Raw genomic sequence first — 14,881 nt, 5'->3', positions numbered from 1 at the left:
CAACATCCTTTCTACTAGTGGTTTTGAAGAACACCAGTGAGCAAAGGTTTGGTATTGAGATATTTCAATGCAATCAGGAGGCCTCTTGGTCCCTGAGGGCCCATTTTGTGCTATACCATCCTTTATAACCCCAAAAACACTGTAAGGGATGAAATGTTTATTTTCTGGAAACCTCCTGTTATCCAATCTGAATCTCCTCTGTGCCACAGGAGCTTCTTGCTCCATAATGGCCATTCATACCTTGAAAAGAAGTTGAAACTCCAGCTCACCTTTTCTGGTTTAGTGACACTACAGTATCCAGGCTAATTCTGTCTCCAAGTATAATGCAGAACTCCAGTTTACAAGATCTAGAAAGAAGTTTTATAAAAACCCCTTTTTATTTGTGATTTTTTATTTCTACTAAACCCACCACTTTTCAGTTCAGCACAAGTTAAAGATGCCAGGAGACCAGGGAACAAGGAGTTCCAATTCCTTGGAAAAGGTAAGACACCACTCCTCTGTACTGTCCTCCAGCTTTTCTGCACAGGTACATGCTGTTCCTTGCCAAATGAATACTTTTTGTTACAAAGCTGACATTTATAGTGGTCCTAGCAACTCCTCACTGCTCCGAAGTGCTCACAGATCCCTTTGTGCTGCAAGAAGGCTTGGATGCATTCCTCCCCATTAACGAAGAATAAACTGCCTATGCTTGACAGGCTCACCATGGTGCCCTTGTGGAAGGAATGATGAGCCATTCTCAGCAAAGCTCAGCAAAGAACGTAACTTTGCCCTTCTTTTGTAAGATGAGTTGGCACAGGTTCCTCCTGTTTTCACTGGCAGTGCCTGTGCTTAATCAAATCAAGCCCTTTGCTGGTACCAGTCCAATCACAACTGCTGAACCATCATACCTAGAAGCACCTTGGCTCAGACATGCCAAATATTTGCTTTTGCCTCTTCCTATTGTTGGATTTTTTTGGGATGCAGGAGGAAGGAGTAGCTGAAACCAGGATACTGTAACAGTTAATACTGAAGTGAGTTGGAGTTTCTTGTTTCTATAACGAGTAGGCTGGAGTGAAAAAAACTCTAACCTCTGAGCACAAAAGTAGGGAATAGCAGAGACATGAGCAAACAAAAAAGGATTTAATAGATACAAAGGGGTGACAAAATGTGCTGGCTTTGGCTGTGAGAATTTTCTTCATAGAAGCTTGTATGGGGCTACTTTTTGGATTTGTGCTGGAAACAGTGTTGATAACACGGAAATGTTTTCATTAGCGCTGCTCAGCAGTTACACAGAGCCAAGGTCTTTCCTGCTCCTCACCACACCCCACCAGTGAGTAGGCTTGGGGTGCACAAGGAGTTGGAAGAGGACATGGCCAGGACAACTGACCCCAACTGACCCAAGGGGTATTCCAGACCATATGATGTCATGATCAGCAGTAAATGCTGGGGAAAGAGGAGAAAGGGGGAATGTCCAGCATGACAGCATTTGTTTTCCCAAGTCACCGTTACACAGGATGGAGCCCCGCGATACCAATGAGAAGCAGTGAATGAATTCCCTGGTTTGCTCTGCTTGTGTGTGCAGCTTTTGCTTTACCTATTAAACTGTCTTTATCTCAACCCACAACTTTTCTGACTTTCACTCTTCTGATTCTCTCCCCCATCCCACTCAGAGAGGGGAGTAAGTGAGCAGCTGCATAGGGCTTAGTTGCTGGCTGGGGTTAAACCACAACACAAGAATATACTTGTATACATAGAGTATACTTGACCATTGTACTCCTGGTAAAACATCAAGACACCAGGCATTGCAAAGTTACAAATTTATTTGTTTTGAAATAAATACAAATACTTCATTAAGAAACTTTTCTTGATAGACTTTACACAATAGCTTTATTCTTTCTGGAAATTGTCTGTTCTTCCCACAAGCTGTTATGGATATTCTACACAAGAGCTGAAGTTAGTCAATATAAAGTAACCTAGACTGCGTTCTTCCGAACAAGCAATCGCAAAAGTATTAACATTTGCTATTTAACTGCTCGGCATTTGAGTTTTCTTGTTTGTGTGAGGACTGCAATGCAGCAGGTATGCACTGGAGCTCAGGAAACCCTGTCCCACTACCTATGGAAGGACAAGCATAAGAACACCCAACTGTGAAAATCTGACTGGCAGAAAGGTATCAAGCCACTAGCATCAAAGTAACCCAAGGTACCAAGAGACTGCATAAAGATACAGAACCAGAACATCATTACATTTAGGCAGTCATTAAACACTGTATTTCACAGATACAGCGCTGCCGCTACACCACTTTGTGCAATACACTTCTCAGCACCAGTGAGATCTCATCAGAGTTTCAAATCTAGTAATTAGTAGCAGTTGAATGTACAGTATCTAATTACACACCATCCCACAGTTATTCATCTCTCCTGACAAAGAACAGCTGGATCTGGCTTTGCTTAAGAATTCCTAATTCATCACAATTGTGCTGGACACAAAAAAACTTGAGCTGCACAGATAAGAAACTGTCTGAAGGAAAAATCAAGCTGTTTCTGCTTTGCTGGCATGTACAGCTACCCTACTTCTTACAACTATGCCAGCTTTTGTGGTATGGTAAACCCTTTGGCCCAAGAACCCAAACAGGAGATGCTACCTTGCTTATCAAATTTAAATCCTGTCCTCATTTGGCTAAGCATTTTTTAGGGGCTAGGAGGGGGGAAGAAAAGGAAGATTGGAACTAAGTCTCAAAAAAGTGAAATAAAAAAAGCTTAGATTTAGTTTGTCTCAAAGTCACATTAAATCGCCTATTTTAGTAGTATATTATTGTACATAGGAAAACAGGCTTGAATACTAAGGAATTAGAAGGCCTATAAATGCATGATACATTAACTTCTCTATCATTTGAAGTCAAGCTATATACAATGAATTCGACTCCAGCTTCAACATGAGGCCATAATACATTTTTGTCTCCTTTGTCAAAAGCCACCCATAATAGTGATTTTTTTTTTCCTCTCCCCCTCTTTGAAACTCATCTCAAATTGTGCCAGTTTACTTCAAGAGAATAAGAGATAAAGGGACATGTAACAGCTTTGATTTTAAAAGGAGGATACTAAGCAAGTCTGGTTTGACTCTGAAGTGTTTACAACCACATCAGCTTTTGGCAAGTATCCTTTAGAATTTGGCATCCACTGAAGGAGGGCACAATAGCAGCAACTGTCTGAGTTAGAAGAATAACGACAGAGCAAATGAGATGCTTCTTTTCTTTGGTCCCTGTCAGACCCTGGTGAACAGAGTTCAGCCTACAGAATAGCTTGAGATTAATACCAGTTATGTTTTTGTGATACACAGGGGGCATCCATTACTTTTTCCACACTGTGACCAGTTTAAACCTCCCACAGCCATCTAACAGGACACTTCCATGGACTTGGGGCTTGATTGTTCAGCGTTGCTTGCTGAGTTTGGCGTCAGCTCGATGCGTGTGTCTGTGTGGGAGCGGTTCCTGGCACCATCCCCAGTGTGGGATCGGCTCCTTGTTCCCTCCCCAGTGTGAGACCGGCTCCGTGTGCCTTCTCCTGTGTGAGACCGGCTCCTCTGTCCTTCCAAAGAGGTTACGCTGGAGCCAGAAGCGGTGCGGGACCTCATCAGCCTGGTCATGCTAGCAGAAGGGACTGGAAGAACAGTCTTTCATTAATGCCTTGCTTCATGGGCTTGGAAGGAAGCCTTGCCTTCTTCTCCAGCCTTAACTACCCTTGGAGAAGCCTTCATGATTAAATACATACTTCTCATGGTGGCTTCATGTACCACCACTGCTCCAGGTATACAGTTAAGAAGCCCAAATTATTAAAGCAAAATTGGTGGTCAGGGCTGAGGGATTCAAGACAAAGCTTTGTGGCATGTTGCTGTGGCTGCAACAATCCAGAGGAAAACTAAAGAGGCTCATCAGACCTCCTGCTACTTTCATATGTTTTAACCAGGCTGGCAATGCATCTACAAAGAGCAGTCATCAGAAGCACATACATGAAGGACAAACAGCTACAAATCACACAAGTTTCTGAATTAATGAGGTTTTAAATGTTATGTGCAGTATATGAATCATACTCTGTGGTGCATCAAGGGGACACAAATATCAGCCTTCAAAATATCAAGATAAAATAAAGAAGGTATTTGTGGGTTTAAGCTATCTACAAAGGTCTCTACTATGTAGTAACATAATTTGGTCTGAATTTGCTCAAACACCACGTGTTTTTTTCCCCTTGCAAATGCATATCCAACTAGGAAAAGATCACACATCTAGCATCAGAGGACTCTCTGGGGGCTTAGATGCCCAACAAACTTTGATAGCCAGGTGAACCATTCCACCATAAAACCAATACTTACTGTATCCCATTCCCTGAACAAAGTATTTGAAAGCTTCTGCAAGCTTGGCAGGCTGCAAAAGAAAGAGTATTATTGTACTCAGTGCTCAGCAAGTTAATTACATTACAATGTTATACATGCCATAGATGTCCTGTCTTAACAAAGACATCTTAAATATTCTCTGGGTTTCAATGAATGCATGAAAATTTTATTTATGTGAGCGAATTCCACCATTCCTCTCCCTCATCTGCTCCCCTGCCCCATTACTTTACCAAATGGATATGTACATTTGAGAATGAGATTTCCAGAGAAGTAATTACAAGAGGACTAAGCCTGGCTCAAACTTTGCTCATACCATTACTGAGGCAGGTGAGCCAAAGTAAAACAACTGGCCTTACAAAATATAAGGGGCAGTTCACACAGCAATTTATAATCAGCAGAGACCAAATTCAACTGGTCAGGGATGATAGTTATGTTTATAGGGCAAAAAAGCTCAGCAGGAATATGCAAGCGCAACTGACTATGACTGACAGTCTTGCAATGAGGCACTCGCTATTTTTCTCTGCTGCTGTGGCCAAATAAGCCTCACAATCTCAATTATTGTGCAGGCCAATATTGCCTGTACTTTTAGTATAATTCTATCTGAACCAGTGCAAATATGGACTCTGTGTAACAGAAGCAATGCACATACTCCTGTGTGGCTTTTAAAAAGCCTTTTCCCCACCTCCCACTGTTGGAGCACACGCTATCTGTACAAGAACTTCTCAGCATGGGTAATTACAAGTTCATTTTTTTCCTTAAGTTCATGAACACCACATTATGTTCCTTAGAAATTTGTTTGGATGTTACATCCCATTCTAAAGCTGATTCACAGGTCAGCTCTTTCAGTGAAGCAACACTATAGCATAGGTAAATTTTAACTTTCTCAGCCTGCTTTTATTAGCAGCCTTGGAATTTATGCCTAAATACATTTCAGAAACTCCAGTTGAATCTCAATCAAGCCACATCACTGTATGCAAGAACATAGCATTGTTATTTCTTGCCTCCGACTTTCCTGATATATACTATAAATAGCCCAAATAAGAATATCTTTCTAAAACACTAGTGCTCAAGCCTTAACCCATGTTATCTTAGCAGATAGGCATAAAATAATACCTCTGCATTCCCACCTCAGACCTTTACTTGGTTAAGATGTAATTAGTGGAAATAATATCCCCTCCCAATCTTAACTTTGTGCTTCATTGCTCTTTAAAGAAAAAGGAAAGCTCAGATGACCAACTGACATCATTATTCGTGAAATCATAACCATCCTTTTGGCTGACATTTGGGAACAGAAAGTACCCTACAGGAAAATACCCATTTATTGCAGTCTGACATGCTACAGAACAGGATTAGTAGGAATTACATCCAAATCCTACCTGAGAAACTTGAGGGAGCCCACCACAGTCAGCCATCTGAAACGAGGATGAGAACAGCCAGTTATCATAATACCAGAGGAACTCATTTATGCTCAGGATATATTAAATTGACTGCTTTAGCTATTTGGCAGAAAAAACATTTCATTTTGTTGTATTAGTAACATACATGTAGATGTACACATTGAACTAAGCAGTTAAACGTTTCCAAAAGCTACAACTGCACCAGAAAACCCTGAAGTGTCTTCATCCTCAGGCAAAGCAAATAAATACTTTTTGCTAGGCAGTGCTTACTAGTTTCTTAGAAACCAGCTTATTAGTCCTGGTTGCAAGTTCAGCTCTGAATTACAACAAAGTGACTCGGTATTGACTTGAATGACAAACGGGAGAGAGAACAAACACCTAAACCTCAGAGGTGACAGGCAGAAATGACTTGCTGAGATTGTGGATGGCAAGCATCAGCCTGACTTGCCAAGGGAAGCAGGGAAAGCCAAATTAGAAAAGCTATCTTGAGTGCATGTAATATTTTTGGAGCACTTCACTTTTCCTGCCACTCCACCCCTCAAAGTCAACCCAACAAAAACAGTGCCATTCCAAGCTGAAAACAGTCGAGTTGTAAATTACAGGAAACCCCAAATCCTATCTAGGACTAGTTAGCAGCAAAACAGGCCTGTAGCAGGATCCAGCATCAGCTGTATCCCTGGACTGAGCAATGGCTGGCCATTGACAAAGGATCTTTTCTTTAGGGTGAGTCTGTCTTGTCCACATAGCACATCAGCAGTGTAAATCCTCAGTGTTAGGAGGAAAAAGCATTTATAAAATTAACCGTTTATTATAACTTTCACTGACCAGTTCAATAAAGAGAGATGCAGTGAAAGTTCCCAGCAGAAGCTGGGACCAGACTTGTTTCCATTTGCTTGCCATTACACTCATCCCATTTTACTTCATCAGTAACTAGCTGAAGATTGCACCCATACTCTGAATGCTGAGTATCAGCCAAAGCCTTTGCATGATGTTTTGCTGTTTGGAAGTACATTTTATCAAGTGTTTGGAAAATAAGAGTAATTTCAACAGTAAGATGTACTGGACTGTGCCCCCATAAAAGGCAGGATGACAGAACAGTGGCTGATGGATCGGCTGTCTATTCATCCATTACTATCATCCAATCATCAACATTACCACTGAGGGACAGGCAAGCACAGGAATGGAATGAGTTGGTTTGCACATCCACTCTGCTGATGGCTTTTTCAAATCTTTCAAAACACCTTGAGATCAACTTTGCCAGCTCTAGTCAAATTCATTATGGGTATGTGAAATACTGAGCATTTTAGGCCTCACCCCTACTGTTTTAAAACGGAGGAGCTGAGAAATTCCCTGGTTCTTAACCTTGAGAAGAACCCTAGTCTCATTTATCCCACTAAAATATTCTTAACCCTGAAGAAACTGCCTTTCCACATAAGAAAAGGATTCTCACCATTGACTGTACTGCTGCACACTGCTCTGGCTCTGCTTTTTTAGTTAATCCAGCTGATTTTAAACCAGGCGAATGTTCATTAAAACAAACAAACCAAAACCAACACTTATATTATTACCTTCAGAAGTGTGGTCCTTGTTGGGTCCAGCTTTGAGTTGCATTCAACCTGTATTAAAGAACAGCAGCATATGCATTATACACAAGATTGTAATTACGAACTGCTGGATAAAAACAGATTAAATACCTTGTTTTCTGGCTTAATACAGATGAAATTGATTATCTTAGGCTTTTGTATAAAGACTCTATCTATACATATACACATCTTTAAACCCAAGTAGGGCAGTTCATATTTCCATGTACAAACAAACCCATTAGTTAGGAACTGAGGATTTTTTTTCTATCTGTTTCTGTAACTCCAGTGGCAACAAGTGTTGTTTATCTTGCAATCTGGGGTCATCTGGTAGCATCCCAAGTGGTGAGCAGCCATATGGCCACAGGCCAGCAGACTGGTCATGCCCATTAAAGTCATCCAGTCATCTGGGACAAGTTATAATGGTCAAAAAAGAAGCTCTTCACTTCCATAGTGACCCAGGCACCGCTCCAACACCATGGAACAAGCTAAAATACCAGCAGCAGATTCCTCTTGAAAGGAAAATATTTGCGGTTCACTGGAACTGCTGTGGCGATTGTTCCTAACGCAGGATCTATTAAATAACAGTGCACAGACAGAGAGGACAAACAGCAAGGAATCAATGGCAGCTGTCTCATGGTCTGGAAGAGCAGAGCCAGCTGGGCTGGATCAACGACTCAAGATACACACCACAGCATCCACTGCTGGGGAGCTGTCGCCAACCACCAGGAGGACAGGGCATCTGCAAGGAAGCACATGGAAGCGATATTATGGCTGTGATCCAGCCTTTACTTGCCCTAAGCTGCATTTTGTGTCACTGGAAGGATGAGAAAGTTAACTGTGCAAAAGTGATTTGCTTTGTATTCCAGACACCTTAATTATACACTAAATTCACTGTACTAGCTCTACATCTACTGACACGCACTGATACCTTGCCTGAGAACCTGTCCCTTTCCCCATCTTGTACCAATCAGCACTTCCCAGTGCTCTTATACCTAGTTTTATAAGAAATTGAATGCAGGGATCAGCATCAAAGTCTCACCCCCACTTCCCCAGGTCCCTGAGCTCCAGCTTTTGGACCTGTCCATCCTATTTCAACCAGATTGGCAGAGGAGCAGTCCCAAAGTCTCCTGTGTGTAAACATCAGTAGCTGAGCAGAGAAGGACTTAACTGTTACGTTGCACAAATTGCAGCATAAGTGAAAAGCTATTAGCAGAAGATCTGACAAATCATCATTCTCGTGCCTGCTCCATCTTTCTGAATGTTTTTGTTTGGGTTTTTTAAATAGCTTTGGGTTCTGTTTTTTTGGTTGTATAGGACAGCTCAAGTGCCTTCAGACCTATCGTTTCCATTAATTGCAACACATTTCTAGATGAAGCTAAGTACATCTACATTTCAAATACTTACTCTAAGTTTGCAGATACACTGTGACAGAAACTACTTAACTTTCCATTTCAGCTAATATGATTGTGAAGTTTGAAGTGGGGAAATCTTCCTAATGGCGGTCCCTGACCTGCAGTAACCTCTTATCTCCTACATGAAGTTTCAAGATCCTTTTCTAGCACATAAGCACATCCAGCTGCAGCTCTGCAGTGCATATGAAACACACTCACTGATCATAACTTTTAGTTCACATCATGTACAGGTGAACTGGTAGCACATAAAATACTTACTGAAGGGTGACAACATTTATTCCAGGAACAGGACGTTCAATCTCTAGGTCTCGCCGACTGAAAAAAGAATGGAGAGGACAAAGGCTCTTAATACACTGAAATTTTAGATACTTCCATATTATTCTAGTTTAGAGAAAGCACAGACACTCACATATGTTAATTTAATCTGATACATGTTGTAGCCTCCACAACTCATGGAGAACCACTCTTAGACTGAAGTATCAATGACTTACTTCAGTCCCAGTGTACCAGCTTTCTCCCCACAGATGCATAAGGTCCTTCTCCCATAAGCAAGCCACCCGAGACCCCTGAAGGCACTGTCAAGCAGAACATTATACTGGGGGAACACAAGTAACTCCACCACACAAGTAATACTGGCTCTAAGAGCTGGACAGCCTCTTGAAACAGTTTCCAGTTAGAAATCAGGTAAATGTATTTACCTGTTGTAAGAGTTGACAAAGAGATGAAGGTTGGTTTGATTCATATCATTAATAATATGCTGACGGTAAGTATGGATCAGGTCATGGTTGCTGTGAATCTCTTCCTGCAGTGGAGACAGAATCATTCAGAATAGGGGCTATTTTCTGAAAGGATCTAAAGACATGGCACAGCAGTTGTGTATCAGACTCATATCTACACAGCAGGAGTGCACATTTAGGGAACGGGCAACTTCTTGTACCTACTGGTGTCACCCAGGATTAGTATTAGCCTCCAACTGCAGTACCACATTTTTTGCTGTAAAACTTCATTATGTTGTAATGTCAAGATCTTACAATTTCAAAACATGCAGTTGTAGTACAGATGGTTACAGTCAGACAAGTGTGAGGTTTTAAAACAAAATGAGTCAGGGTAAGAAGCTCAATAAATGTTTCCAGAGTAAAGCAGATGTTGAAAGCTTACAAACACATGTAATGAGGAGCTCAGTTTCACAATAGTAAATAACTAAGCTTCAAGGACTTCAATCACTAACATTTTTAAACAGTTTGGTTCTAAAGTCTTTATAGATTAGTTCCCTTTTCTGCTGGAATGAAGCTTTCCAGTGCATTTACTAACAGTTTCAAGCACCACAAAATAGCCTCAGCGTAGAACTTTCCATTAAAGTAGGCTTGCACTGAAGAGCACCATTAGTACTAATAACCAGCTTTCTCAGAGTTACAGGTTATTTTTCTCAGAGTTATAGGTATATTATGGTCAGAATATGAGCACACACAACGCTTATGCTCATGTTTAAGTGTTGGCTACCTAAACAGGGCCAACCTACTAGGGTTGTCATGGCTGAAATGCACTTGAGTCACCAGGATACAGCAAGGCCCATGGCAGCATACCACCTCCAAAATACTGGGAGCACGAGTATGAATCCTATCTCACAGTTTAACTTCATATTTTGTGGTTTAAGTGAAGGCTTCTCCCCCCCTCCCAGCCCCAGGAGATAAATACAGATGACCAAATACATCAGAGCAATCTTTTGAACATACCTTTCCAAAAAGATGTGAAATGACCATGTCTGGTAAAGCATTTGTCCAACCTGAAATCTGAATAGCAAGATTATCTGAATATCTGATATTAAAACAATCCTTGAACAATTGAAACCATTCAATTACCCATAAGTAGACCAATGGATGTTTCTCTGCTGTCCTTATATGTACAATATGCAGGATAGATATTTTTTTCCCCTGAATCCAACTAAAACACCATTAGTTATATAGGGACACACTACTAGTGGTGTAGGTATATATGGAATCACATCCTGCAGAAACACCAAGCAAACCAGCCAGATGAGTGTCATTTAACCTCACTGCCCAATCTCCTCCCTAACAGCTCAGACTGACAATGCGTTTTCAGTACCTAAAGCTCATGTCCCAGAGTATGTGCTCTTGCTTTGTAAGGATACAGGGCACCTGCTGTATTCCTAACGTCAGCAATACTTAAAAGAGATAGAAAGCAGAAGCACAGATATGGAAGAATTTAATTATGGTGAGACATTGGGTGAGATAATCAAAATGGGTCAACTGGTACATCTCAATGTAGAGGAGTTACTAAATATACTTCTAGACCAAACTCACCAAAATAAACTGGTATGCAAAGTTATTTTTTAAAAAATTAGTAACTAAGCCTTTAAAGAATGTTACATCCCAGCTCTGGAAAGTGTCTCCTGGTATAAGATTGTCATTATATTTAAAATCACCCCAGACACTTTTTACTTTTTTCTTTCTGTGGTTAAAAGGTGATGCACTAATTTTTGTACTTCTCAGTGTTTATAACAAAACCAAAGTGCCTTCCATCAGCTTACCCTGAAAAATGTCTGAACACATTAAATCTGAGTGACATGTAATGTAACATTTATGCTTAAATATACTGGCTTCAGGAAGATTTTTGAAACCAGTTCTCGGCACCTGTTTCCCCACATTGAAATCTTACAACTGCAAAAAAAAAAAATACAGTTAACAGGAGCTTCTTTATATGAGAACACTTTCACTTAATTCAGGCTGTATGGACATTCTGTCCACAGTTACTGTAGCTAATGACCTTTTCTGAGACTTTTTGGCATCCAAAACTCAGCTAGATGATTGAAACCTAGAAGATGCTATTCTGAACATTTTTCTGTGCTCTAGCTCCCATTTTGGACTGTGCTGGTTAACAAGCCGTGGACGACAAAAAACTGAATGTTCCACTACACTTGGTGTTTACTTGCAAGTAAGTTGTTTGCAAAACTACCCTGTGTACAGGTTAAACTGCATTTTCCCCAGCAGTTACTAGCTCTAAGAACTGTCTATACCCATTGTACCATGGGTATCTCTTTCACAAAGTACTTACTTTTATCACTAGCTCTCCAGTAGGTATGTTTGCAAATGAAAGAATAAACCTCAAAGGAATTCAGCTTGGGATATTTTGTGTCTGCAGCTATGTCTTGACACACAAGCTTGCCCATGCTTGACAGGCTCACAGTATGATTTATTTTGCTAACTTAAATATGTTTACCTTCGTTGCTGCCCAGTCCATCCAACCTTCAGCACAAGGGTTTACATTAATGAGAACTAATCCCTCTACCATCTCTGCGTGGTTTAACTGCAAAAGAAAAGAGATTCAAGATTCATCACATATCCTTTGCAATTTGACAGTCAGCATAAAATCTAAATTAGCAAATTATCTCCTGGGGAGAAGGGTGGTTGGTCTGGTTTGATCTTGCACAAAACAAGCATATGTATGGAAAAAAAAGATTTTTCATTACAGCAATTCAACTGAGCAGCTGGAGAACATTAAGACTTAACTTCTTCTCCACCCTCAGTTTAAATAGAGAACTCCCATTAAAAAAACCTTCTGCAAATTAACTGGGTAGAGCTCAGGCCTTAAAATGGAAAAATCTAGGTCTTCTGGATTAGCTATCCCGCAGATTGTGGTATTTCACTTAAAAGCCTAACTGCTTACTTAAACAGGCATGGCAGAGCAGGAATTCTCTATGCACGCTACAGGGGCAGCAACATGTCGGGGAAATCTGGTTTGAGGCTTTAGGGAAGCTCTGCAAAACTTACAGCAAATCTGGTTAAGATGTAAGCACCGGCTCCAGTTCCCATTCCTATAACGGTCTTCAGCCTGCACAGCAGTAAACCAGAAGAGACAAATGACTAAGAGCACCAAAAATAAACCCACGTCAGCAACCTTCCTCTTTCATATGCCAGCGGGTATCTATAGGAGGGTGGGCTGCAGCTCAGGCACACTGTGGACCCTCAGCAGTGCCACCAGCCCCATTAAGGAGCTTGACATAGCAGCTGGTTTGTTTCTGGCAGGTATATAGGACACTGGTCCTCACGTACTGCAGGGCAGCAGCAATTCTCACTTATCTTTAAGTAAATATACTGAGCAACCATGGCATTGTTCTGATCCTGAAGGAAATAATCTCTGCCAGAAAAACTTATAAGATACAGTCCTGAAATCTGCAGCCTAAATACAAAGCTCTCCCTCCCCTGGCTCCCCTGCCCTCTATCCAGCTGGGACACTGATTCCTCTCTAACAGGGGGCTGGCAGGGAAACCTCTCCTGCTGTCCAGCCATTGCAGTGATTAAGTTTAAACTTCATAACCAAACAGGGCAGAGACAAACCAAATATTTGCATTAACTGAAATCGGTTTTAAAGCATCGCCTTCAAGGTCTTAGAAAATACGTGGAAGCAAGGACTAGACAAAACCACTCAGAAAAACAGGTTATACAACGCTTTTAGGAAAACACCTGAGGGTAGTTTTCATTCTCATTAGCAATATTAAATCAAGGCTTTGCAAGTACACTGCAGTTTAATTGATTTTCAAGGTAATGACATTATGGTAGCAGGGTTTTTTTTCCAGTGCAAGAACAGAATTGACAACCCTGTGCCTTACACTAGGTGTTTCAAAAAACATAACTCTTAAGTTAGTGAGGTAAACTGGTCCAAGGTACTACAGCTGAACAACTAGGATGCCGGTCTGTGTCTAAAACCCACACATGCAGTCCAGACTCTGTTCTACACAACTGCCTAACCCTGAATGCTGGGTTTTCACTCTGATTTGCCTGAAAACCCTTTGGAGGTGCCCACCTACACTCTTCATTGTGTACCAGGAGCACCAGCTCCTCAGTGAAGGTACCTTTGCAGCTACAGCTCCTGCTAAAGCTCAGCTTTAAGAAGGACACACACCTAAACTTGTTGCAGGTAGAGAGCGCAACACTGCCACAAGGTCCTTCAACATCAGCACTTGGTAGTAGAAGAGGCTTGAGGAGGTCAGACTGACCCACTCAGACACTCAAGCCACACAAACAAAACAGTAAGTGCCTTCAGATGGGACCACGGGGCTTTTTTCTGCTAACCACACAGGAAAACATGGGTTGTTACAGTGGGAAGAACAGATTGCCTGCGCCCTGCCCCTGTGAGGGTGATGCATAGAAAATACTGGAGGAAGCCCCTAAATTAGGCACATGGGATTTCACTCAAAGTTACTTCCTGTTTAAAAATAAACTGACATTTCAAAAAAAGGCCAAAAAATAAGCTCTTTCAGAAACAAAGGCAAAATGATCCATCTATACTAGAGGAATTAAAAGCCAACCACAACTGTAGTTCTAGGAAACTAAATGCCAGAAAGCCGGACCAGAGCTTCAGAGGCAGCATGGGTGAATACCTGCTCTGCCCTGCTCTTACGGTGTGCCACACAGAGTGAAGAATGAAGAGAATGAGTAAATAACTCTGCACTCACCCAAACTGTTTCAGGATTCCAGGGAGCATTTCAGCCAGCTGATCCATGGAGGGATACACGTACCTACAACAAATATGTGTTTGTGGAGTTAATACACCACTTTCAGTAGAGGAGGCTGGTATGTTTAGAGACACAGTGGTCACTGTAGATTTAATACCAGATGTGCTCTTTACAAGATCGTTGACTGAGCTGAATTTAAATCAGGAGCAAGCACAAGTAAGTAGTTTAGCAGAAATATGAGCGTGATCTATATGGTACTTTCTGTGAGTTACAGGATGATAGATGTCTGGTCTGGCTGAGAGCAAAACAGACGATAAGGAATCTCTTCCAAGAACAGTTAACACCTAAAACTTATGAAAAAGTTTGAACTGGAGAGGTGAGTTTTCAACTACATTCAGCACATTTGTACTTTGGGTCCACCACAAAAAAGTTTCCCTTTGTTGCAGAATCACAGACTACAGCAAGGAGATCTAGATCTTTGGCAAATAATTTGCATGCGTGTTTTCATGGGCTCATAAATTACATAGGATAAGTGAGGATAGCTTTATTAATACTGATGGAGAAAACGAAGGCAGGAAGGGCTACAAAGCTGCTGAGGAAGTTCAATAAAACCAGCTGTCAGCTGCTGGTCTTCTGCAGAGCGGAAAC

At 41.3% G+C, this 14,881-nt stretch overlaps 1 protein-coding gene across 1 annotated transcript in view; it reads right to left on the bottom strand.

Moving 5' to 3' along the window:
* Window positions 1-1,781: 1,781 nt before the first annotated feature.
* The window catches only part of NDRG1 (N-myc downstream regulated 1), a 39,444-nt gene continuing 26,344 nt past the window's right edge, over window positions 1,782-14,881 (bottom strand). The window contains exons 6-16 of the mRNA XM_030482090.1: window positions 14,234-14,296; window positions 12,549-12,609; window positions 11,998-12,084; window positions 10,494-10,550; window positions 9,459-9,562; window positions 9,019-9,075; window positions 8,036-8,087; window positions 7,334-7,381; window positions 5,745-5,780; window positions 4,348-4,399; window positions 1,782-3,638 (exon numbers count right to left, since the gene is read on the bottom strand). Of these exons, the coding sequence (XP_030337950.1) occupies window positions 3,373-3,638; window positions 4,348-4,399; window positions 5,745-5,780; window positions 7,334-7,381; window positions 8,036-8,087; window positions 9,019-9,075; window positions 9,459-9,562; window positions 10,494-10,550; window positions 11,998-12,084; window positions 12,549-12,609; window positions 14,234-14,296 (883 nt within the window). The 3' untranslated portion in view covers window positions 1,782-3,372. The remainder of the gene's footprint in view (window positions 3,639-4,347; window positions 4,400-5,744; window positions 5,781-7,333; window positions 7,382-8,035; window positions 8,088-9,018; window positions 9,076-9,458; window positions 9,563-10,493; window positions 10,551-11,997; window positions 12,085-12,548; window positions 12,610-14,233; window positions 14,297-14,881) is intronic.

This window comes from Strigops habroptila, chromosome 1 (assembly GCF_004027225.2).
Source record: "Strigops habroptila isolate Jane chromosome 1, bStrHab1.2.pri, whole genome shotgun sequence".
NCBI lineage: Eukaryota > Metazoa > Chordata > Aves > Psittaciformes > Psittacidae > Strigops > Strigops habroptila.
This window is presented reverse-complemented; position numbering and strand designations above follow the sequence as displayed.